Source organism: Xiphophorus couchianus, chromosome 14, assembly GCF_001444195.1.
Source record: "Xiphophorus couchianus chromosome 14, X_couchianus-1.0, whole genome shotgun sequence".
NCBI lineage: Eukaryota > Metazoa > Chordata > Actinopteri > Cyprinodontiformes > Poeciliidae > Xiphophorus > Xiphophorus couchianus.
The window spans coordinates 25293486-25318804 of NC_040241.1; the positions used below are offsets into that span (position 1 = coordinate 25293486).

At 36.7% G+C, this 25319-nt stretch overlaps 2 protein-coding genes and 3 long non-coding RNA genes across 5 annotated transcripts; 2 read left to right on the plus strand and 3 right to left on the minus strand.

Annotated features, from left to right (window-relative positions):
• Positions 1–13352: 13352 nt before the first annotated feature.
• LOC114157027 (butyrophilin subfamily 2 member A1-like) lies at positions 13353–14665 on the minus strand. Its single transcript, XM_028037691.1, has 3 exons — positions 14383–14665; positions 14189–14308; positions 13353–14110 (listed from the first exon to the last, which is right to left on the minus strand). Exons 1-3 carry the CDS (start codon positions 14537–14539, stop codon positions 13617–13619), a joined length of 771 nt encoding a protein of 256 aa, XP_027893492.1. The 5' UTR covers positions 14540–14665; the 3' UTR covers positions 13353–13616.
• Positions 14666–15600: 935 nt separating this feature from the next.
• LOC114156858 (uncharacterized) lies at positions 15601–16632 on the plus strand. The gene is made up of 2 exons (XR_003598030.1): positions 15601–15701; positions 15922–16632. It is a non-coding gene; the product is annotated as an uncharacterized LOC114156858 (long non-coding RNA).
• Positions 16633–17257: 625 nt separating this feature from the next.
• LOC114157917 (butyrophilin subfamily 1 member A1-like) lies at positions 17258–18202 on the minus strand. Its single transcript, XM_028039089.1, has 2 exons — positions 17759–18202; positions 17258–17586 (listed from the first exon to the last, which is right to left on the minus strand). Exons 1-2 carry the CDS (start codon positions 17913–17915, stop codon positions 17258–17260), a joined length of 486 nt encoding a protein of 161 aa, XP_027894890.1. The 5' UTR covers positions 17916–18202.
• A 5431-nt stretch (positions 18203–23633) lies between these two features.
• Positions 23634–24038, plus strand: LOC114158008 (uncharacterized). The gene is made up of 2 exons (XR_003598311.1): positions 23634–23740; positions 24004–24038. It is a non-coding gene; the product is annotated as an uncharacterized LOC114158008 (long non-coding RNA).
• On the minus strand, positions 23842–24961 carry LOC114158007 (uncharacterized). The gene is made up of 3 exons (XR_003598310.1): positions 24836–24961; positions 24199–24723; positions 23842–24006 (listed from the first exon to the last, which is right to left on the minus strand). It is a non-coding gene; the product is annotated as an uncharacterized LOC114158007 (long non-coding RNA).
• Between the last annotated feature and the right edge of the window lie 358 nt (positions 24962–25319).

Sequence of the window (25319 nt, forward strand, 5' to 3'; positions counted from 1 at the left end):
GGAATGAACAGCGTTTTCAGAACGCTGGTTTGTAATCTATTAATAAAGTTTGACTGACCTATCTGACTATTTTGTTGACATTCCCTTTAGCGCAGTTCTATCTAATGGATGCATAACGTAACCCCAGCCTCTACTGTAGTGGCTATTCTATACGCCTTATAGTGCAGAAAATACGGTAATAACATTGTTATTCTCTATAAATGATGCTACAGGTTTAGATCTATGGTCTGTGTTACAATTAAACCATTTCTAGGGGCCCCTGGGTGTCTGGAGGCCCCTGAGTTTCTGGAGGCCCCTGAATGGCCCCTACCAGCAGCTACTGAGTTTTCTTTGCCTTGATATTCCAGTCTTATAATTCTAGATCTAGAGGTTTAACTTTTGGATCTATAAATCAGTCTGCAGCCAGGTTGTTCTAGAGGTTAAATAGATATTATTAGGGCTTCATTAGTAAAATGGCAGCAAATTAGCTTATTTCATAACATTATGACCTTTGACCTTCTCTCCTCTGGCCTGTTTAACAGCTACAGTCTCAGATCAGCTCAGCCCTCCAGGACTGTCAGCAGCAGAAACAGAAACTTTTTACCTGTTGGGGAAAATAGAGACTAGATTTGCTTTGCATTTCCTGCATGATGGCGACGATACAGTAGGATCCAGTTAGATTCTTGGACAATATGGGTTGTTGCTATGTTGTTGTACGGAGTTTTTGTTCAATGGGGCCCTTTTTAAATTTGAGCCTCTGACCCTCCAAAGGTCTCTGCACGGCCCTGATCCCTCTGACTCCTCATTGTGTGATAGTGACATGTTAATTCTGTTCTTCACTAGAAAACCTTTGGTCAGAATATTTGACCGACACTCCAAGACATATAACTCTCCCTGACAACCTGAACCAGGACTCAAACATCAAAGGTTTTTTTTTTTTTTCAAATCTAGTGTCCCAAATATGTTTCATTTCCTTCAGACTGGCTGTAAAATGTGTAAAAATTAAATGAAATGACCGTTAGATCTTACTTGTTTTATGAGATTCAAATCTTTATGGAAATCACCTTGTGAGATTTAAAGACTGATTATTGTTTTATTGTGGTGCAGAGAGCAATACTTAGTTAATGTGTAAACGTAGCTCAGTCAGTTTAAAAGTGAAACTAAAATGTAAATTTGCAAAATCAGATACATTTTTATCCACTGTTGATGGATTAGGGACATCTAAGAGTTGCAAGACACCGGCCCTCGAGGACCAGGATTGCCCACCCCCGCTCTAAAATGTGAATAAATAGAAAAATCATACAAAGCTTTCAGTAACAAAACTTTTCATCCTCCATCTGAATTCAATGAACCAGATGCAACATGTAGGGATGATTATTTCTATAGTACAGCATAAAAACAATACAACATTTCTGGAATAAATATGTCCATTGTCCCCTAGTGAGGTCAACTGGACATAGAGAATAAAGATGCCAGATTAAATTTAATGTTTGTTTTATTCCATATTTTGACTCTTCACAGTACCTTCAGATAATTAGATTCAGGAAGAGATCATGCCAACATTACAAACAACCCTGAATAAAATAAAAGTTGATCTTAGCCAACACCAACAAAACGAAATATAAAAACCAGAAAAATAACCTAACAAGCACATGAACAGGAAAAAACAACAAAAATACTGAAAAACAACTTCGCATGCATGGCAGTGAAATGACCAACAGACCCAGAAGTGCATTAAATAGGGTCCTGCTAGCTGATGTTTAATTCTCCATAATGAATAGTTATCTCCTCTGTTTGGCAGTTTTATGGTCGTAGTTTTGCATTTTCACCTGCAGCTCCTGGCAAACATTGAACTGATCTTCATTCATTCTCCCTTCTCAACTTTTTTTGAGATTTGCAAGTATGAAAATAAATTCTCGTGAGAAACACTTTTAGTCAGTTGTAAAGGATTTATTTTATTCTTTTGCCATGTGTTATTATTAATAGTAGTAGTATTATTTTATAATAATGTGTCTTTGTGTGTGATCTCAGTAGGATTCTAATGAATCCCCTGTTTTGTCATTAACAGTCAGCTCCACTCATTTAAAATGTTCAGCAAAATAAAAAACATTTTTAGAAGAAGAAATATGGAAAAACAGGAAGAAAATGGGTTTCGGGCTCATATTATTATTACATATTAAAATGTTTAAGAATTCCTTATCATTTCTTTTGCCATCTGAATCTCTTTAGGTTCCAAAACATTTTCAATGTTCAGTAGCTGTCTTTTATGTTTATTCTTTCTCTTCCAGTTCCCATTAGTATTATTATTATTCCCTTCAAATATTACATTTAAAATCCTGTAATGTTTTAAATCATTTTATTGTTTCAAATAGGTTATAAAAATACCGAAACAACGAATTATAAAATCTGGTTTTATAACATTTCAGTGATGCCTCATCAGGACTGATCTGGATCTGCTTCATTTCATCATCTAGTTGTCAAACCAGTGAAATAAGTAGGAAATTCAGAATCAATACAAACACTTAGAAATGTCAAACACAGCAGATGGTTTTCAGTTTTTAACCAAAAGGTCAAAATTTTGTACTTTCAGACTCAGTTCTAAATTGATGTTTCTGTTTTTGTAGCATTCTGGACATTTTACTGGAATATGTTGTTACCTCAGTATTAAAGTCTGTATTTTCTCTGCAACAGAGATGAATGCTGAGCTGACGGGGAAAATAAAACAACTTGGTGATACACAGGACAAAGTGAAAGATGAACTGGAGAAGCAGAAACAGGATCTTTTACAGCAGCTTAAAAAAGTCCAGAATCAAAAAGAAGAAAACAAAAAGGATCTTCAGTCGACGCAGAAAGAAATATCATAAAACTTGAGACGTCTGGAAGAGGATGACTTTTTGAATTGATAAATACATTTAAACTGTATCACACAGTTACTGTGACTATCAGACCTGAAGAGCTTGAAATGATCCTTAATGGATCTAGTGCATTAATGTCCCACATATGTTGATCTATCATTTATTGATCTACACCTAAATCAATGTTTCAAGCACATTTAGCAATTTGAAGTACAAATATGTAAGTACCCTTAAGGTGTCAGGTTTAAAAGACCAATATTTTTTTGTATTTGACAATGGCTTTTGTTATGTTTGAAGCTACAGTTTTGCTTTAATAAAAAACTGAATGGAAAAAGTTTGTTGTATTAATACCACTCGTTTAGTTTTGTGCAATCGCTTTCTCTATTTGAGTGACTCTAGTAGACATCTAAGTAGCTAAAATAAGAACCACTCAAGTTAATTTGACTTAATTTTAATATGGACATGTAATTCATTTAAATAAGAATGAATAAATAGAGTCTAACATAGTTAATGGTTTAAGTTGCAACATACTAAATAAAGCAAGTGGACAAACATATGCATTTCAGTTAACTTATCATAATTGCTTTGGGTTCTTTAGACTCTAATCACGTTATAAATTAAACTAAAATAGTTGAGTTACAAAACTTAAATCAATTTATGTAATCAGTTTTCCTAAATCATTTGAGTTAACATGTCAGGTTTTACAAAGTAACAAGCACAACCGATTACATCCTTGTTATTTCTGATTTGTGACTTCACATTTGTTTCTTTCTGTATTTTATTCTATTTAGATACATTTTCCTCTGCTGTTTTCCTGACACTTATTTTTCTCCATTGTTCTCATTATGTATTTCTCTATAGGTTCCATCACTTTCTCTATGTTCAGTATCTGTCTTTCATAAAGTTTCTTCTCCTCATTCAGTTTCCACTGGGACTTTAAAAGCTTTTTTCTCCTCAGTAGCAGCTCCTCATCATCAGAGCTTTTTCTCTCAGTTATTTTTTTCTCCACATTCTGAACTTCCTCTTTGTTTTCCTTCCTCTTAATCTCAACATCTTGGTTCAGCTGATCCTTCTGGTTCTCCAGTTCATGTTTTACTGCGTTCACCGTGTCAAGCAACTGTTTTTTGTCCTTCTGAAGATCAGAGTTCCCATCTATTATTGGAAAAACAACATGAACTTATAAGATCGGAAATATATCAGGCATTATTTGTAAACTAATTAATCTTTTACATCAAATGTTTCTTTTTCACATATAATCTCAGCTGATGTATTGGTTGACTCATTTTCAGTCCAAGTTTTAGCAGCTTGTCTGTTTTCCCGTTCTGCAGGACTCCTGGTGGTAAGAAGAGACTCTGACTGATCACAGCTCGACTCAAGCTTGTTCTGTTCTGTCTTGACTTCTTATCTGTCATGTAAGAAAATGACATACTGAGATAAATAAACATTTCATTGCATTGTTACAAAACTAACACTGTTCATTTTTTAAAATTTAACTCAAAAAAATTATTGTAACTAGCAAAAACACTACTCAATAACTGTAACTTACATTGATATATCCAGGCAGAAGCAATGGATTTTGAAACACCAATAGCCATTCCAACAGCTCCACCTATCAGGGCCCATTTCAGACGGGTTGTGATTACGGGGCATTGGATGGTGGTGGATATTTCAAGTTTAATGTCCCAAATATGTTTTAATTCCCACCAAACTGGCAGTAGAATGAGTGAAATTTAAACCAGAGCTAGTCCTCAGTTGTTTAATAAGCTTTGAAAAGTCATGGAAATCAAATTGTGAATTTATGCAGAGATTCAAAGACTGATTTTTGTTTTATTATGATGCAGCGATCAATACCTGGATAATATTTAAATAAAAACTAGACTAGGTATCAAAATGTAAATGTGCAGATTCTAACTTTTATGAACTGCAGACATGCTGCTCTTAGAAACATTCAGAGCTGTATCAATAAACATTTCCAAGTTTACATTTGCTAATACAGAACTAAATTCCAACATGTTCTGCCTCCGCCCTGCGACAGACTGGCAACCTGTCCAGGGTGTACCCCGCCTCTCGCCTGGAACGTAGCTGGAGATGGGCACCAGCAACCCTCCCGACCCCATTAGGGACAAGGGTGAACAGAAAATGGATGGATGGATGTTCTGCCTCCTTGTATTTTTGTAGGAAAAAAATATCTAATTCCTTTACGATCCTTTTACAAGGAACTGTGGTCAAAGCAAACTTAATGGAAGCAAAAATATTGTTGTCAGTGTTCCCAACATACTGACAAGGAACAAAAAATTATGTGTAGAAGCAACTTATAACACTGATATTATTTTAAAAGTATCTGAAAGACAACAGCACTTGGTGAAACAAATGGCGGTGTGTCTAAATCACTATCAATGCACCAAGATGGAAATAACAAAATAAGAAATGTTTATTGTTTCATGATAAAAACATCACATTCTGTACTTTGTTTACCATGATCTCAAGTAGCTCTATCAGTTTGTCAGTATTTGTTTTTCTGTATTTTTTATAGTCTAGTTGTGATCTAAGTTTTCCATACTCCTCAGGATCTTGTTTTTCAGAACATTATGTCTACCTCTAGTGTTTTCTTTTTATCATTAGAATCATTAAAACACTCAGTTCTTTACACCTGCATAATCTCTTTAAAACATTTTTGTATTTTATTGCACGATTAACATTGTTTTGTTAGTGTTTTATGTTATGCAGTTTTTTTATTACTCCCTGTTTACATCACATAATTCCTGTCTCTATGGAAAGTGGTCTATAAATTTAGTTACTCAATCCTAACTTGATTCTGACAGAAAATCTGTGAGGGAGAGAAAGATTAAGGTGATGGCAAACAGGCATTCAAACCCCATAGACTTCGGAGCTCATCACCTAAGATATATCAGGATAATACCTGTGCAAACATGCAGAAAGCTGGTCAGATTTTTTTTTTAATGGTTTTGATTTTAGTTTCTTTAAAGGACAAAAAACTGATGCATCATTTATCGTGCATGACTATTTTCAGGACCCAAATAACAACAGGAAAATGGGGTTGTATCATGGATTTAATAATAACTGAGACAAGGAACCAAGCAATTCAAAACAAATGCAGCAGAATGAGAATAATAACCAAAAAATAACAGAATTTTTAAAATTAATTCCATTTTATTTCAAACACTTCATTTTTTAAACATCCTCATCATCTTCTGCTGTTTTCTCGACATCCTTATTTCAAAATGGAAGGACTCACACACAGAGAGAGAGAATGGTATTAGAAAGTTTAATTGACAAATGTCAGAGAATGAGCCGCTGTGTATGAAGATTAGAGACGTCTAACCCATTTCGGCCCCGGACACTGGTGGTGGAGAGGATGCCGAAGACTGAGTGAATATTGAAGAAGTGACAAGCTGAAGGAGGAGGATGGGTGGAGGACGGGTGAAGTTCGGTCATGGAGCGTGAGCAGATGAACAGCTGGTCCTTATCAAGGGAGCGACTCTTGATGATTGGAGGAGATCATCACCGATAGGTTGGAATTGAGGCACATGACGACATGTTTGGCTGAGCAGGTCAGATGAATGAGTCTTCCAGTTTGAATTTATGCCTAGGCTTAATTTTTCCTATGCCAGGCAACATTTTGATTTCTCTTAATAAAAAGGTTTTCACATATTAAAAATAAATCATCACTTAAATTTGTGTCATATAAATACAAAGATGTATTACGGCCATAGCAGAATAAAAAGGCAATAAATTTTAGCCGGTAAATTCAGAAATTTTGATATTTATGTCAGAAATTTTCTAGAAAAATAAACTGAGTTTCAAAATTTATTATGACATAGTTCCTTGTCACAACTTCTTGCTCTCTATAATCCATTTCATAATGGGCACATTTTTTCCTGAATTCAACATTTTTTAGACATGGATCAAAGCACTTTGAAATGCCTTACTGCTGAAATGTGCTATACAAATAAAATTTGATTGATTGATTGAGTGATTGATTCTATCAATCATTATGAAAAGTTATGTTTTGTCTGAAACAAATATAAGCACAAAGTTTTTGTAGAAAATCCAAATAAATCCTACAAATATAAAAAGAGCAGGAGAAAACATCAGGCTAAATGGTTTGCAGTGTTTATAGTAATTGTTTAATTTGAACACTTTGGAAATTACAGTCAAACAAATATTAATATGCAACTGACAAAAAGAACCTTTGAGCCTAATTCAAAAATATCATTGCAATAAATTACTGAAAAGTAATTAAACTAAAACTATGTACATATCCCTGTGACTGAGACAATCACAGGGGTTTAAAAAAAATGTGTGTATGGTTTTCATTCTTTTACATTTAACCATGACATGTATTTAGCAAAACCAAACATATTAAAAATGTTCAAAAATGTTGGTGAAACAGTAACGTAAGAAAAATAAGCATATTTTAGTTCAAGTGAAGCTTGCTGATTAGTGACTCCACATTTGTTTTTATTTATCACTTTTTTCTGCCTTAGACACCTTTTCTTCTGTTTAATTCTCAGTTCTTGTCATCTGCATCTCCAGAGGTTCCAGCGCCTTCTCTGTGCTGAGTATGTATCTTTCATAAATATTCTTTTCCTCATCCAGTTTCCACTGGGACTTTAACAGCCTATCTTTTTCCTCTAACATCTGCTCCCCGTCAGAGGTTTCCTCCACCAACTGAAGTTCTTCTTTATTTTCCTTCCTCTTATTCTCAACGTCTTGGAGTTTTTGGGTCAGCTGATCCTTCAGGGTCTCCAGTTCACGTTTTGATGCCTTCTGGGATTCGAGTAACCGCTTGTTGGTGTGTTGGAGTTGTTCTAGGTCCTTCTGAAGCGTATCATCCTTGTCTACTAATGGAAAAAAGACTAACATTGCAAAATACTGAACAATCAGATCCAAAATATCAAAAAACAAAACTAAATAAACAAAAACCTGAGTATTTTGGGTCATATATAGACCAGTGATACTTTTTTTCCAAATTTCACTAGAAATGTATCAGTTATTATTTTTTTTTATATATCTATTTAATATTTTATATCAAATGATTGGCTTTGATATATTTTCTTTGTTTACCATTTTGGTGTTCTAGTTCCTGCTTCACTTCTGCGACACTAGGTAACATCTTGTCTTTATTTTGTGGTTTTGTTTCCCTCTGTGGATTTAAATTCTCACCTGTTGTTGGAAACAATATACAGATTATATCATCACAAAGACACTAGGCACCAAAATGTATTATTTTGTAATAATAAATGCAAAATGTCCAACAATCCAACTAGGTTATTTGTAATTCTTTGCAAAAGTTGTTTAAAATCTACTCTATTCCAAAATAACTGAAGCATAATTCAGCCATCCAGATCATAACGTCCAGTTCTGACGTAATTTGGCTTCACATAGACATGTGATGGACTTCTTTTCTCATCCAACTGTAAATGTAACAATCTTTATGTTTTTAGCATAGTCTTTTACATCAAACATTTTTCTTTCACTTATCATCTCCACTGATTTACTGGTTGTCACAATTTCAGTCTCAGTTTCAGTAAAATGTCCAATGAGTTGCTTACTTCCACTTGTTTCAGGACTTGTGGGGGTAAGAAGTGGCTCATGGTTATTACTTCTTGCCTCGGCGTCTTGGATCCTGGGCTGCTCTGACTTGTTACCTGCCATAATATAACAACTTAAATAAACTTTTCAAAATGCTACATGAGAACGAAATACTTGAAGTTTAAAAATAGAAAGCAGGTAACATTAATTTCCAAAAATAACCAAATCTTTAAAAGACAAAAAATTCAAAGGTATCAAGATAAAGCAAGTGAAAACTTTGATTTTTTTTTGTGATAGACATAAATAAAGTAAATAAAACAAAAGAAAATCAGGCTTTACCAGTTGTTTCAAATGTGATATTCTAAAAGCATACCTTTTGTGTTTGCAGTGAAAGCAGCTCAACTCAGTTTGGCTCAGCAAACTTCAGAGTCTCATAAGCAACTGGGTCAAAGTCCAGCAATAAACTACTTTATTGCTGGACTTAATCAGTAATCTGATAATGTCTTGTTATCTTCTGAGAAAGATTATATTCATATGTTACTTCAGATTTCCAAGAGTTTTCATAAATATTTTTTCTCCCATTATTGTTCCTTCAACTTCATATTTTCCAGTGACAATGGTCTGACACATTGGCTGAGTGCTTCATCTCTCACGGCCATCAGGACCATTTTCCTGATGTGTTTTGGGAGCTTGAACATTTCATCTTGATTAAGATCCCTTGTTGTTTTGGACTTTTGTTTTGATTATTTCCTTATTCCTATTATTTACAGCACTACCCAATTCTTCGGTGAGTGGGTCCAAAATGATTCGCATTCATTTCCTATGGAATTTAATGGGAATCTTTGTTTCTTACCAACTGTGATTGTCAGGAACACATTTTTGTGTGAACCATACACTGAGTTCTAAGTTTCACCGCTGAATAATAATATTTTACAAAGCTTTTACATATAATTATTATAAGATATTGTTTCTGCTAATCTGAAGTTTGTTTGTTTTGTTTCCCACACAGAGAAGAACGATGAACTGACCAAGAAAATGGAAGAACAAGAAGAGAAAGAGAATCAGTTAAAGTCCAGACTTGGTGGATTGGAAGAAGAACTGAAAAAATTTAAAGAAGATCTGGCAAAGGAAAAAGGTAACTTCAGAGAAAAAGTTTAAATGTTGTGATATGATTAAAACTGAGTGTAAATGAAGACATGTTACTGTGGAGGAGAATGAAATAGTCAAATAAAATCTATATTTAGACTCTATCAAATGTTATGACTGTTATCACTTTCATAACTGATTTTTCTTTCTTCTGAATTTAATACACTTGTACTGAGTAACTTCAAATTAAATTGTCTCTTCTGTTCATTACTCTTATAATCAGAATATCTACAAACTCAGGTCATTTGTTAATGTTCAGTTGCTGTTTTACAATGATTTTCTTTTTCACTCAAATTCTTCATTTTCTGTTTCATTGAGCATTAAATATCCTCTATATCAATACAAAGATTTTCACTATTCTTCAACATAAAATATTGTGATTTCATGGAGCATTAAAAGTCATCTAAATACCAGTTTGGTGTCTAGAAATATTTCATTTCTGGATTATTAACATCACTTTCATTAAAACATCTTAAATAAAATCTTCTGTTTTTATTGTTACCAACAAAATAAAAACAAAATTCACTGTTCAAATAATCTGTATTCATCTTCACTCTGATGTTAAATTATCAATAAACGTTTACAGTTCTATATTCTTTTTTTTTGTAACTGATTAATCTTTAACATTAAATATTTTTGCTTTATGTATCACAATCATCAGTGACTTACATTTCTTGAAGTACTTTTTCTTTTCATTTTTGTTCTTTAATTCAGTTCCATGATCCTCTTTGTATTCCCTGACATGTTTAATGGCTAATTGTTTTTTTTTTATGTTCATGCACAACATTTCCATAACAGATGTAATAAAGCTTCACTCTGGAAGCTAATTAGTCCAACAACAAATACCTTCCCAGGTGTCCAACTCAGTGTTTGTGGCTCCAGTCCTCCTTCTGTCCTCCTGTCCTGATTAGTTGGACTGTGAGTCGCTAAACTGATTATTGGACATTCTTATGGAGAAACCTTCTAGGCACAAGAACACACACAGGTGTTTAGATTCAGGTGTTTGTCAGATACACTCTGTTGGGCTGCGGTTGCCACTGAATACATTTTGTATTTCCAATGATGTCATAACTGTTATAATTATATATACATGTGTTGTTTGTTGCTGCAGTTTCTTGGTTCTGTCATTTCTCTTTCTGCAGATCTAGAGGCAGATTTCTATCAACTTGACTTGTTCTCTCTCCTCTACTTCTATTTCATTTCCATTTAAACATTTTCTCCACCTTTTTGTCTTTCTTTTTTCTTTTCTTTTCATCTCTGGGTTCATTACATTTGAAACAAACCCAAAGCAAATTCTAATAAAATTTAATATGTATATCAAGTGGAGCATCTTGGCCAAAGCGTTAGTGCTCGGCTTGTGAAAGTAAATCTGTTGGGCTTTAGTTTGGCACTCAGATATGGAAAAAAGAAACTTTACTTTCTTTTTAAGAATGTCAGGTTAACTCTCCTGGACATGGTGTTTGCAAACATTTAGTGTCTGAACAACAAAGCAGATGAATAAGAGATATCAAGCTTCATACATTTCTTTTATTAATCTACTTAAAAATCTCCAATTTTTAAAAAAGAACAATTCCAGACACACATCTTAGGAAATATGTGTCCAAGGAAGATTGGATCAAAAACAGGAGCAAAAATTAATACATAATTTTCTGTGTTAATCTCCAGCTATTTTGTTCAACAGAAAAGTAAAAACAACTAATCCTTAACATATTACCTTTGTGAAACTAAACTAGGTTGTTTAGTTAATTTTCTAATAAAAAGAAACAAACTATTCTATGTGAAGCAGAAATGATTCTGATTTCATTTAAATGTAAAATATGACCTATCTTGATTACGTACAAATGTAATGGTTTCCATAAAAAAGTAAAGTAGACAAAGTGGATTCCTAACTTTAGTAGTTAAAGAGATAAACTTTTGAATCAAATTAAGAAATCAAACATTAATAAATCTTACCGGTTTTGTTCAGCTTCAAACCAAATCCACTTAGTTCACATCTGAGGTCCAAGAGCAACAGAGTCAAGATCCTGTTACATAGAAAATGGTTGAATTGTCCTGCTTTACAAAGGTTGACACAACACCCTTTAGTCTGCAGTGTTGCTTTATCTACTGTCATTAAAGCTGAAGGATCAAATGTTTTCAGGGTTGATGCCCTATGAACCTGCCAGAGAAAAACACGATGGCAGTAATTCAAATGAGATTTAATTGGTTTCTGAATCTACTTGCATATCAAAATAAAACAGGGCAGCATTTAACTGCTGCAGGCAAGATAAGGCCTGCATTGTTTCACAACACTGCTGTTACCATGGAAACATCACCAGTCTATCACAAGGCCATCTCCACACCTTAGAGCAGTTTAGAAAGAATAAGTTTCCTGATGTACTTTTGGACTGTGGAAGGAAGCTGAACCTGGAAAACATGAACAGGTGGAGAATCTGAACTCCTCTCATGATGGTTATGACAGCAAGATGATTTATGAACAACCAAAGTTCTGAGAACCTGCAGTGAGACCAGCTTGAAATACAGCAGGAGCAGTAATTATAAAATTACAAAAAGTCAGTAAATACCGTCAGTTTATCAGAAAAAATCAAAACGGCTTATAAACTAGATAGAGACGAGAATATTTATTATTTTTTTAATAAATACATAAATATTTATTTATTAAAATATTTATAAATAAATATGCTTTTTAATTTCTTTTAAATTACTGGTCATTTAAAACCAAATAACATGATTTTAGTTAAATTAAATTAGATTTTATCTGAAGCTGAACAGAGTAAATCTGAAGAAGCAGCTGTTGATTTATTACAGCTGTTGATTTATTACAGCTGTTTACTCCAGAGTTTCAAAAACTGATTTGCATATGATTTGGGAATAATAAATAATGTTTTCCTCTACCTTTTTTAGCTACGAAAAATCTTTTTAGCTATTGCATGCACACAAAGCTCAGGATAAAATAAATAACATGTATGTTTAGGGAAAAACCCTCTTTAGTCCGTAGACAGAAGCTAACAAAGGGAATAAAAAACTTGCTTCATGCCATTTTACTCTGCTTGCTCATAAGGATAGCATGAACTATGGAAAATTATTTGGTATTAATAAATTAATTCATGAATTCAACTCACTGACTCTTCTTCAACCTCATACATAAAGAACCTGATGGAGAACGGATAATTCTCTGAACACTGATTAGAAATATTCATATCATCATTAAAAAACAGGTTCAATCCCCATAACTCTGTGAATGTCCAACTGTTTTCCACTTTCTGCATGTTGTTAGAAGACAACATTCAATATAAACCTCCAATTAACAGCTTTTAATTTTTACTGAACTAAAAGAAAATCTAAAATTATTCTACACTGATGTGAAAAAGTAAAGATGAAGTAAAACAATAAAGTTCAGAATTTTCTCTTCCCTGTAATTTTATCAAAGATTATAAGAATGACAGATGAGGCTTTATGATGGTGAAAAAACATTAAGAATTAAATATTGAGATAAAAAAACAACAGGATGTTATGTTTACTAAAAAAATGATTAAAGCTCTATAAGTAAAATAAACATTATTTTAGAATGAACTGTTTAATTTCTAATGAGAGCAACATTTTACATGTTTCATTTCTGAGTATCTCATCAATGATAGGACAAACACTCAGTGGAATACAAAATCTGATTTATTTGTTATTACAAAGAAAATATAAACATTATTTAAACATTTAAACCACCTGTGTGTTTATTCAGTATAAATCAGATTACACAAAAATGTCATTGATTTATTTTCATTGAGTTTTTTCATTTATTTTAGTAAATAAAAAGTTTATAAAGCTGAAAGAAAAATAGATTTTACACATATGTAAAATATTCTAGGTATGTTTTCAGTTGGTTTGTTTTCTGAGTTTCCAGCAGTTTTTTCACCTGTCAGATTAAATCCACATCTAAACTTTCTTTAGTGTTTCAGTGATAGAAAAGTTTTAGTGTTTTCAGTAAATCTGCTGAGTTTGAACCTGTTGAAACTTTTCTTTTATCAAGATGTTGCAGAATAAATGAAAACTTCATTTATTTCTGTCTCATGAGTGACATCAGATTTACTCCTGTGTCTCTTTTTGATCAAGTTGTTTGTTTATTTCCTTTAGATTGTTTTCTATCTCCTGTTTTCTTTCCTCCAGTTTGTTAATTTCATCGTTTGTTCTCTTTATTAGTTTATCTGTCATAAATCCGACCTCTTGATGACCTTGCTTTCTCTTAGTCAGTTTCTCTTTGCTCTCTGTTATAATTTCCTTCAGTTTTAAGTATCCTTGTGCTTTTTTTTCTGTCATGCTCCCCGTCTGGTTTGTTACTTCCTCATCAACAGCCTTAAACTTCTTCTCATCTTCATCAATCATTGTTGCTGTCTCCTCCGTTTGATCATTAAGTTTTTTTTTCTGCTCCTTTAGTTCCTCTGACATCTCCATTAATGCATTAATCTGCTGATCAATCATTTTCTGTTCCTTCTTGCTCTTTTCTTGCTCCTCCTCTAGTTTTGCTGCTGCAATGAGATTCTTTTGCTCTTCACTGATTTTCTTTGTTAACTTTTTCTTTTCTGTAGAAACAAGAAGAAGCTTATGATGAATGAAATTTTCTTCAAGATTTTAAAGGCTTCCTGATAAAACACACTCACTCTTTTTGTTTTGTTGCTTCATCCAAATAAGAAAAGCGACTCCAAGAACAAACATGATGACTAAAATCACATTGAAGCTGATAGAAACGGAGCAGCTGGACTCATTCATGAAGAAATCGTCTGAAACACGACCAAACAGAACCGTTACTGAAATAACTAAAGTGTTTACTGATCAAAATGTTTTGGTTTCCTACCTGGAACATGAATGTGTGTCTCTCTGCTCTGGTTGATGTCTCTCTGTTGGACTCTGCAGGTAAAGTTGTTGTAGTTTCTCTTCTCTACAGTCACTCTGCTGCTAACAGTGTAAACACCATCAGGATCTGGGCTTTTCTCTGCAGGTCCAGCAGACATGATGTTTCCGTCTCCGTCCAGCCAGAACAGCTCAGGTTCTGGATACCAGCCTGCAGCCCTGCAGTCCAGCTTCACTCCACTGCTGCTGACATCCAGTCCAGATAAACTGACACCAGGTGAGGAAGCAGAACCTGATGATCAGATAAAGGAATGATGGGGTGATGTTTGACCATGTTTCATTTTCTGCAAATAAACACAAAATTTTTGCTTTGAATTTTGAAGACAAGTTGTCAGTAGTTCATAGAATAAAAGAACAATGTTCATTTTAGTCAAACATAAACCTACACAGGAAAAATAGGAGAGTAATTTTTTCGGAGTTAACATCATTTTCATCTAAAAGAGTCCTGTTTATACATTAAAGAGTGAAATCATTTCCATTGGTCAATAGAATCGGAGTAAAAAAATAGAGGAAATTATATCGGAGTAAAACAAGAACACGCCACTGAAGTTCCTTAAGTTTCGTTTCTTCCACCATCTTGTTATCCTGCAGTGGAAACGGAGGCAACGATTAGCTGTGTGCCAGGTAAGTCCCCAAATGGGTTGTAGATATATTTTACGTGGGGTTTTATGATTTTTTTAATTATTAAGACTAATTATGATGACGTGCTGCTGTATGGTAGTGGGGGAAGGAGGGGTGCAGCGAGGAATTAACATGGTTGGCTAACTAGTTAGCATGTTAGCTAACTTAATTTAGCCGTTTACAACAATGTAAGCAGGAAAAAACCCATCAGTGTTGTACAATTCTACGTCCATTATTTTATTTTCACAAGTCAAGGCTGCCGCTATTTTTAAGCTGAGAAACGGAGTTTAAAAGAGGAGCTAGCTCTGCTAGCATGTGGAGTCAGTATTCCGCCCACAAAATGGCGCGGGAGGACTATGCTAGTAACTTTTCTTGAACGTAGAGCAACGATTAAAAAAAAAAAAAAGAATTAAAGTTGTGCTTTGTATGCAAACTGTGTAAGTTGTCAGTAAAACATTTTTGATTTACTATTTTGTCCATAAACCCCGTTTATATCGAGTTGTATGGAGCTGATATGTTTTTTTTTCCCGTTTTAGTTGTGTGATCCTAGTGCACCTCCTGCCACCGTCACCTCATGGGCGCAAGAGACCAGGAAAACTCTCAGCCAGACAAGCCAGTGAACATCTTGTGAAGTTTGTCAAGGTAAGGTTACAGTAAAGGGAACATTTATGTTGATCAAAATTCTCTATTTTTCCCTTTTTATATATATATATTTATTTATTTGTATTTCTTGTGAAGTTGGTCTCAAATTTAATTTCAAGTGACATTTAAAAGATGCTGAAAAGTAATTTGCCTTATCTATTAGAACCCTCTCTTCTTTGAAACCCAAGACTAATCATGTTTTATACTGTTTTTGCCACAGACAGGAACCAGCATCCAGGAGCACCTTGATGGCATCGCAGAAAGCCGTCAACCATACCTGCTTGCAGTAGGGACTCAGAGGAGCGTGATTCACAAGTACTTCATTGTGATTGACAAACATGCCATACCTTGTAAATCACAAGGTTCTCTTGCCTGTTTTGATGAGCTTTTTAAAGCTCACTTTGTGTTCCGCACTTCATATGATCGTAATCTGGTCAATGTGTACAACTTTCTGCAGACCGCCATTTATGAGATAGATGTTGAGACAACCAAAGTGAATCCTAGGGTTGCAGAGTTGAGGGCTCGGATGCTGCGTTAAATAGTTGTTTTGCTATGATTCAGTTACCAATCAACACCAAGGTATTAAATGTAAAATGGGCCAAACATCATGGAAATATGTATCGTGCAGATTTAGTTGTTTGTAAGGAAGTTTTTTGTGAAATGCCAGTTTTCCATAAGATCTACAATGTTGTTGTGAAAGATGAGAGGTTACTGTTTGTTACATTTGCTCTGCAAACAGTGTGTCTGAATGAGCATTTCAGTGCTTTTCAAGTTTTGTGTACAAGAGATGGACCTCATGTTATTTATGTAGAAGAGCTTTACTGTTACAGAGCTTTTGATTTACAGGTGTCATACAGTCATGAAGATGCAAATGTTTATATTGTTCCATACTGTTTCCTGTGAACAATAAAAATGGCTGTTCAAATACTGATTTCTGGTCTTTGCATTGTACTCTTACAAACTCAGCTGTGTATTATAGCTATAAAACAATTGCTTAGTGAGTGAAATAAAGTTAAATTTGGCACTGTTTTAGAATTTAATTAAATGTTTAACTGCACAATATGGAATTAAATTAAATTAGGAGTAAAATTTTATACTATTAAGAGCACAATTTTACACTATATGGAATAAAATGTTATTCTATTTTGTGTAAAATTTATTTTTAGTTAGACTAAAATTTTTCTCTACTTAGAATAGAATGCAATTCTCTTTAGAGTAAATTATATTCCACTTGGAGTTAAAATACGGTAGAGTACTTTTTCTTTTAAACAACTTGGAGTAAATTCTCTTGGTATTGATTAAAATTTTGCACTAAATGGTGTTGATGTTAATCTGTAATTTCAACTCTTCCATGAGAGTAAATTTTACTCTATTTAGACTGGGACCAAATGTTGTCTTTTTTAGAGTAAAATTTTTTTCAAATTGAGTACATTTTAATCTGGAAATTTTACTGTGTATACAGAGTAAAATCAGAGACACTGATCATTTGCAGTGGTCTGTATGCAGAGAATAGCTGAGAAAGAGAGTTATGTTGTGTTTTCTTACCAACAAGCAGATCAACAGAATATTCTTGAATCTCTAGGATTGTAGCATCTGAATCTGCCGTTGTCAGAGTGTTTTACAGCCGTCAGCCTCAATGAAACGTCTCCGTCTCTCAGTCTGTCTGTGAACACAGACGTTCTTCCCTTGTATGCGATGTTTTTCTCATTTACATTTTCACTCCCTTCAAACCACATAAACACAAATCTGGGATTGAGGTCCAGTCTCCCCCATTCCACCACCAACTCGTCGGGGTTCACAGTAACTCCCAGGTGACACGGTAAAACCACGTCATCACCGGCCATCGCTGCAACGAGCCGAGGACGCTTCGTCTCCAGAGACTCACCTGGAAATCAATTCAACACCTTGTAACTTTTCTCCATCAGAGATTTTAATTATCAAGGGTCTTAATTACTTGTTGATGGCATATATATTTATTCCATTTCTTCATTAACAGTTAACAGTAGCTGGATGACTTTTCTCTCTCAGCCAGAGCTGTCACCAGTATCTCTGTTTACCTTTGCAGCTGTCAACCAGGAGAAGGAAGCCAACAATGAATTCAGCAATCACAACCTTTTGGAAGAAAGGCTTTAAAGATAACCTCTGTGGTTCGTGAACCATCCTGAAAACAAAAAGGTGACGATAAAGAGGAAAGAGACGGAAAAGTTTAATCATTATGAAGATAAAACAGTTGAACCCATTTAGACGTTATGTAGAGTAAAAATGTTTCCCATTTTTTTCACATGCTCTATTATCTGAGTATCAGGTACTAGGCAATATGAGTATATAACAGACAGACAGACTGAGTTATTGTCTGTCTGTTGATCACTAAGTCCACAAAAAGATAAGTTTATTTAATTTTCCATGTGCTGCAAATTTCACCGTTAATGCATTTTATATGAATTCAAAAATAAACCAAGTCTTAAATCAAATAGTAAAGAAATGACATGAGAGAAAACAGAACTACCTTGTAGTGGCTCCTTTCTTCTTCCTCAACTCTGAGGCTCAAAGTGTCAGAAAAAGGTGCTGTAAATTGTAAATTATAGGTGTGGTTGTGACTTTTGTTCTTTTAAAAACAGTTTACTTTTCATTTTAATCTGTTTCAAACCCCCTCAAACATTTCCCTTGCCACATTGAATCTATTCAACTGGAATGTTAATGCAATAACATTCTGTATTTTAATAGTGATTACAGTTTTATTGTAACACAGAGAACAACATCCTGTTAATACGTCATAGATTGTTCTGATCCCAGGTCAGCCTCTCCTCGTACTGAACACTGGCAGCTGGGCTCTTGGTTCCTCCTCCTGTGAAAGCTGATTGGACCAGCTGAGGAAACCAGACCAATGGCAGCTGATCAGACACACCTGGACTCTGATGATCAGTCATGTGATGTGATGAACTGATATGTTCTCAGAAAGCAGCTGGAGGTCGCATTCTTCGGTTGACGTTGAACGGGGTGCAGCGTCGGAGAAGGCGGATTCGGAGAAGGCATAAACTGGTTTGTGACTGGATTAGGATGACAACTAAGGCAGATGGAGGTGGTGAGGATGATGATATGGATTTTGACGATTGGACTCCGGTAGGAAGAGGAAGAGGTAGAGGTAGAGGTAAAGAGAAAGTTTTGAAAGAGGATAGAGTAATTGGTAGCCAGAATAGTAAGCGAACTTTGGAAGAGTGTAGCTCAGATGAGGAAAATAGAGCGGTTAGGAAGAAAGTAACAAACGAAGAATTTAAGGTAATTCTTAAATTTAGGAAGGAAGATATGAATATTAACTTAAGTCTGATACAAGTTTCAAGAGAAATAAAAAAGAAAATAGGAGAGGTAGAGTTTGTTAAAACATTACGAGATGGAAACATGTTGATAAAATGCAAATCTGAAGACCAAAAGAATAAATGATTGACAACATTTGCAAAAAAGTAGTTGGTGAGAAAGTAATTGTTGGAGAAAATAGAGTATCACGTGGTGTTATCACTGGTATTCCGCTGGAGGAGGATTTAGAAAGACTCAAAAAGAACATACAAGGGGGAGAAGTTCGGAGATTGAAAAGATTGTTGAAGCATGTGAATGGAGAGAAAATGGAGAGTCTATCGATTCTTTTGGAGTTTCAAGGAGAAGTCCTTCCTGATAAGGTTAAAATTGGATTCATGAGTTTTTATGTGAGACCATATGTCCCTCCCCCTTTGCGCTGTTTTAAATGCCAAAGGTATGGACATATTGCAGCAGTGTGTAAAGGGAAACAAAGATGTGCCAAATGTGGAGGAGATCATCGATATGATGAATGTGGAGTGGATGTACAAGTGAAATGCTGTAACTGTGGTGGTCAGCATAATGTAGCGTATGGAGGTTGCGAGGCAAGGAAAAAAGCAATGACTAAACTTATCATGAATCGCCCATTTCATGGCGAGAAACTCAAGCCTATGAGTCGGGTATTTGGACTGAGCATGATTCAACGACTTACTAGCAAAGGCAATAGGCCTGGCAATGTTGTGGCCATCTTGTACCTGTGACAGCACAGCTCCTAATCCGGAAGATGACGCAACAACAGAGAGCAGAAAGGGCTTTGTAAAGTCGGGGTGGGCAAGGAGAACCTGCTCCGTCAATGCAGCTTTCAAAGTCCTAATTGCCTCACTACATTCCGGGGTCCAATCAGCCGCGACAAGCTTACGCGACAAAGCTTGTTTCTTTCTGCCCTTTCCCCTCCGTGGCTTGGCAGTCCCTGTAGTCAGTTGAAATAATGGCTTGGCAATCACAGAACAGTTCTCAATGTAATGTTGATAATACACCACCATTCCAAGAAAAGAACGAATCTTCTTAGGAGATGGCGTGGTGCCATCAGGTTCCATAAGATCTGCTTCTGACACGCCTACGATTGCCTGCACTTTATCAGGGTTTGTTGCAATTCCTTCTCTTGTAACAATGTGACCCAAGAACTTGACTGACTTTCTCAAAAACTGACACTTGGATGGAGACAGCTTCAGGTTATGTTCCCTTAGCTGCTGGAACACCATCTCAAGTCTCTGCAGGCTTTCCCCCTCAGACTTGCCAAAAACCAGCAGATCATCCAAGTAACAAAGAAGGCTTAAAAAGTTCTGGTCACCAAAAATCGTGAGCATCATTCACATAAAAGTAGCCGGGCTGTTACACAGACCCTGTGGCATGCGGTTATACTCATGCAGTCCGAGAGGAGAGGAGAAAGCAGTGTATTTCTTATCATCCTCATGAAGGGGGACATTGTAATATCCCGAAGTCAAGTCCATTGAGCTAAAGAATGCATTACCTCCCAACGCTGCAAGGATGTCAGCTTGATGCGGTAAAGGGTGCGCATCTTTGACTGTACGGGCGTTCAACCATCTGAAATCTGTACACAACCTCAAGTCACCATTTTTCTTCCAGCAAAGAACGAGTGGAGAAGCATACTCACTGCTCGACTTCCTGATGATCTCACGCTCTTCCATATCATCTAAAGTCTCTCTCAACTTTTGATAGTGAACCGGAGAAAGCCTACGATAAGGCAGACGAAAAGGGCGTTCATCGGTAAGTCTGATGCGATGGCAAAACTCAGCAGCCTTACCGCAGTCCAAGTGATGTCTCGAAAACACGTCTTCATACTGTACAACCAAGTCAGTCAGTTTTTCTCTCCAATGTTCAGAAACTTCACAGTCACCAACAGACAGATTCTGCAACCCCAAATCAGCCAATTTGTCAGGTCCACCTATTGTACTAACACTGCAACTTGACTCGGCTGTAAGGCTGCCATGAGAGCTTCCTGCCCTACCCACATTCTGATGTACTCTCACCTCCAAGCCACCATCAAAATCCTCCAAGGCAATGCATGGATACACGTCAGCCACCTTAGCGTTCCTTCTCAACACGATTGGAGACATAGTAGGATTGATGACCTTCACAGGAAGCCACCCTCCTCCCCAAAGTGGAGTAACTACTCTGCCGACCATCACACTACGGTGCACGCAGCGTGAAGTGCTCGGTTCAACAACAACAGTACTCCCCACAGAGAGTTCAGTCTTAGGTGGAAGGCGGCCCCACACCACATGCTCACTCATCGGTTCAAGAGTCACAGCCCTCTTAAGTTTGACAGTCCCAACTTTTTCCGGGATTTCCTCCCCCCTCCACCGTTCAAGATTGGCCAAAAATCTGACAAACTTGCTATTTTCATCCAAACAGGTGGAGTCAGGTCTACTCAGTATCCGCCAATAGGCCCCGTCAGACTTAAACTGGTTCATGAGCGGTTTCATCACATTCGTGCCAACAATGAGCTCATCAGCCTGACCATCAACCACCAAAACTGGAACAACATAGTCAAACCCAAACAGCTTAAGTTTCAGTTCACAGATGCCCACTGGAATAGTCTGTTTGCCACCACACCCAACCAAAACAATGTTAGTGGGAGGGATTACCTCTCCCATCACTACTCCTGCCTCACGTAGCTGAGGGATCATGTCTCCACCTACAGATGTAGCCATAGACCCGCTATCTAACATCCCCCGCAGCTCAATCTTGTTGCCAACTAACACTGTAGTGCAAAATAGGCTGTCACTGATAGGCAGTTTTGCCACATTTTGGAAAATGACAGTTTTATCATTAGATACTGTATCACAAGCCATCATGTACACAGTCTGAATGTCATCGTCGAAATTGGGGGAAACACTACAGAGGCCCACACCATCCCCCGTAAAATGAGGGCCATCTAGTTTTCCTGAGGCGAATCAGTTTGTCTCTGACCAATTGGGCGTGTTTGCGGTTTCTGAGTTTGAGTACAGTGAACACTGATGTGCTCTGGAGAGAAACATCGAAAGCATAATCTGTGCATCCTACAATGTGACCTAGTATCATGTTGCAGGTTGCCACAAACCTGGCATTTCTGTGAGCGTCTAGAGATCTGCTTATTGGGCCTGTTGCTTATAGCCTGTGTGTTACTGATAAGAGCAGTCTCCAACAGACTCAAGACCCTGTCCATTGTGGTGTTTTCAATGTCTGTTTTGGAACACTCTGGTTCCGGAACATGTCTAGCAGTGGGCAACACAGTTTGTTCATTGACAGCCGCCCCCTCATGTGAAAGGGTGGTAACTGCCACTTTCTGTTTCCCATGGCTCTGAACAACCATATGGTCTCTTAAATACTCATCCAAATGGTCTTGTATTTCACTAGCTGTCCAGTCGCGAGAAGGCTTGGTTTTAAAAACCAGCGCCAGCTCTCTGTCAGGACAATGGCGAATAAACATGAGAACCAGGTGTGAACTCAGGTCAGTCATTAATTCCCCCTTACTAGTCAACCACCGTTCAGCCACCTCTGCAGCTTTGTTAAGCCTTATCCAGTAATCAAGGGGTCCCTCGTTTGTGTATGGCGTGCTAGCATAAAAGTCAGCTAGAGGCAGGTCTGAATGAACAGTGTCACCAAAATGTTGCCTGAGGTTGTTAAAGATAATAGAAACATCAGTAACATTTGCATTACTACGCATCCAAACTTTAATAACATCTCTTGCCCTCCCCATCAATCTGTTCATAACCACTTCAACCTGTTCAGCATCAGTGGAAGTTTTCTGTCGAAGATAGACTCGCATGAGGTCTTCCCACTCAAAAACAGAACATTTATCAGACTTGTCACCCCTGAAATAGGGTGGAACATCAACATCAGAGCGTAGTACAAGATTAAGTTTTGATGCATCAATAACAGTAGTGCAACCTTGAAATGATTGTGAAGTGTTCTTGTTGTGATCCGGGATCGAGACAGGTGGAGGCTCCGAAGCAGCGTTCCGCATTAAGGACATTTTGATGGACTCTCCTATTTCTGACCTAATGGAGCTGATTAGATCAGTTAGTCGGGCAGAGGCCGCTTCTCCATCAGAAGAAAACGCTTGAGAGGACGAAGGAGTCACTGGGCTCAAACCTGGAGTGAAACTTAAAGTTTGACTAGGCAGGTCATCAAACCTCTTTTGCCTCCTAGACCCAGAAAATTTTGAGCCCAAAGCCCCTGGATTTTCTGGAGTAGACTGCATAGCAGCTGCTAGCTGCAAGACCCCTCTCCCCCTACCCATGGAAAATTCTCTATGACTAGGAGTTGACATTTCATTCACATTCTGACACTCCATGAGGAGTCCTCACTGTTGTCCTTTATGGGAATGAGACATGAACAAGTCCGATGTAAAAAAAACAAAAAAACGAAAAAGAACCCAACCAACAGTGTCCAAAGAGCTCAGCACTGACAGCGTCTCCAAGATGCAGATGGGACCAGAAGGCGTCGTCCAACAACACCAGCGGTCGGCTTCAGCTGACCAGACGACGGGTCACGGCACCAGTTTTGTAGCGTAGCTGATCCTGCGTTGTGTCTTGTAGAAGAGTGACCACAGCCAGACCACAGCTGATTGGAAAGCACTTTTAATGATCCTGCATTCAAATGGCAGAAAATAGTAATCAAGAACAGGCTTTTCTTTTCACAGTGTTCCACAGCGCCTTCTCCCACGGAATCCGAACAGAAAGAGCGTGCGACTTGTGTAAAGTAACACATTTACCTTGCAAAATAAAAACAATTGCAACACTAATTAATAACTAAGCCCAAAGATTTGTTTGAAATTATTATGGGCATAATAATCTTAAACAGTACATGGATAAGAAAAGAAATAATTAAACAGAATAATTAAACCAAATAATCCCACCAAAAATAATAATGAAACATCACATACCTGCATTCAAATGGCAGAAAATAGTAATCAAGAACAGGCTTTTCTTTTCACAGTGTTCCACAGCGCCTGTTTAATCATGAACAATACTATTTTCAGCACATGGATGAAGCAATGTTTCATGTATCAGAAGAGCAGCTAGATAACTGCTAACTGCAGGTTAAATGCTTCAACACCCATTGTTTTACAAAAACAGTAATAAAACTAACACTTATTACACTTAAAATACACTTCTTAAACACAGAAAGCAAAACTTCATACCTTCTCCCACGGAATCCGAACAGAAAGAGCGCGACGGAGAGCGTGGGAAAACCTTTCACAGATTATAATGGTATGACCCGATAACTTTTCTTTTTAAATTTCGAACTGATACTTTAAACAACAATCTATGAACTCAATATGTTAAACATTAAAGGTAATAATTCACAGTTTTATTCACAACATATTAAATTTGAATAAAGATAATAATTTTGGGACAGGAAGTTACCCACTGTTTTGAAATGGATTGGTCGTCTTTTCAAAATAAAAGCTGTCGGTGCTCATATAATTTCCTAACGGAATAGCTCCTCACTTTACAATCTAGTGTAATAACATCACACTGCTACATTGAGTCCAGATTTTTCACCTGGACCAGGACGGACCATACCTGCCTTGTAGGGAGAACATAATTGGGATCCAGCTTAGACACAAATGTCCTGAATCCAACGTCATCCACAATAGTGAAAGGCTGGGTATCCTTCACTATCATGGAGACTAGAGCTTCATCCAGCTCTTGTTTTCTGGTGGCTGGTTAAAAGGGAATAAATACAGTGTCTGTTACCTGTCTTTATTTGCACAACAAGCAAACATCAGCATGCAAAGATTGTGATAGTGTGTTTGTAATATAGTAATGAAATACCTTGGCTGGGTGAAGCTCCAGTTTCCTCCCTATTCTCATGCAAGGCACAGTAGTGCCTTAGCATGGATGAGGTGTTATTATTGTACCCCAACTCCTTGGAGCACAATAAACACCTCACCTTTACAGAAAATAAGAAACAGTGAAAAATACAGTTCCTCATAAGCAAACCTAATGCATCTGCAAATGTTCAGTTCACCTTACCTTGTTAGGGCTTATCAAATCGAAATGTTCCCACATAGGGGAAATCCTCCTCTTTCTCCACTCTCTCAACTGACCGCAACTCGCCTACAACAACCCACATTTTGAATGCAGCCTGTGGGGTTTCTAAAGCTGTCAAACCCCGCGCCAACATCTGAGCCACTTCCCGAAGCAGTCACGTGGTACAGCAGGGCAGCGAGGCTTCGGACGTCATCGTTTTCGGCTCCTCCCCTAAATGAAGCAAGCCTCGATACGCCCCCTCCATTACTCGACACACGCCTCGAAG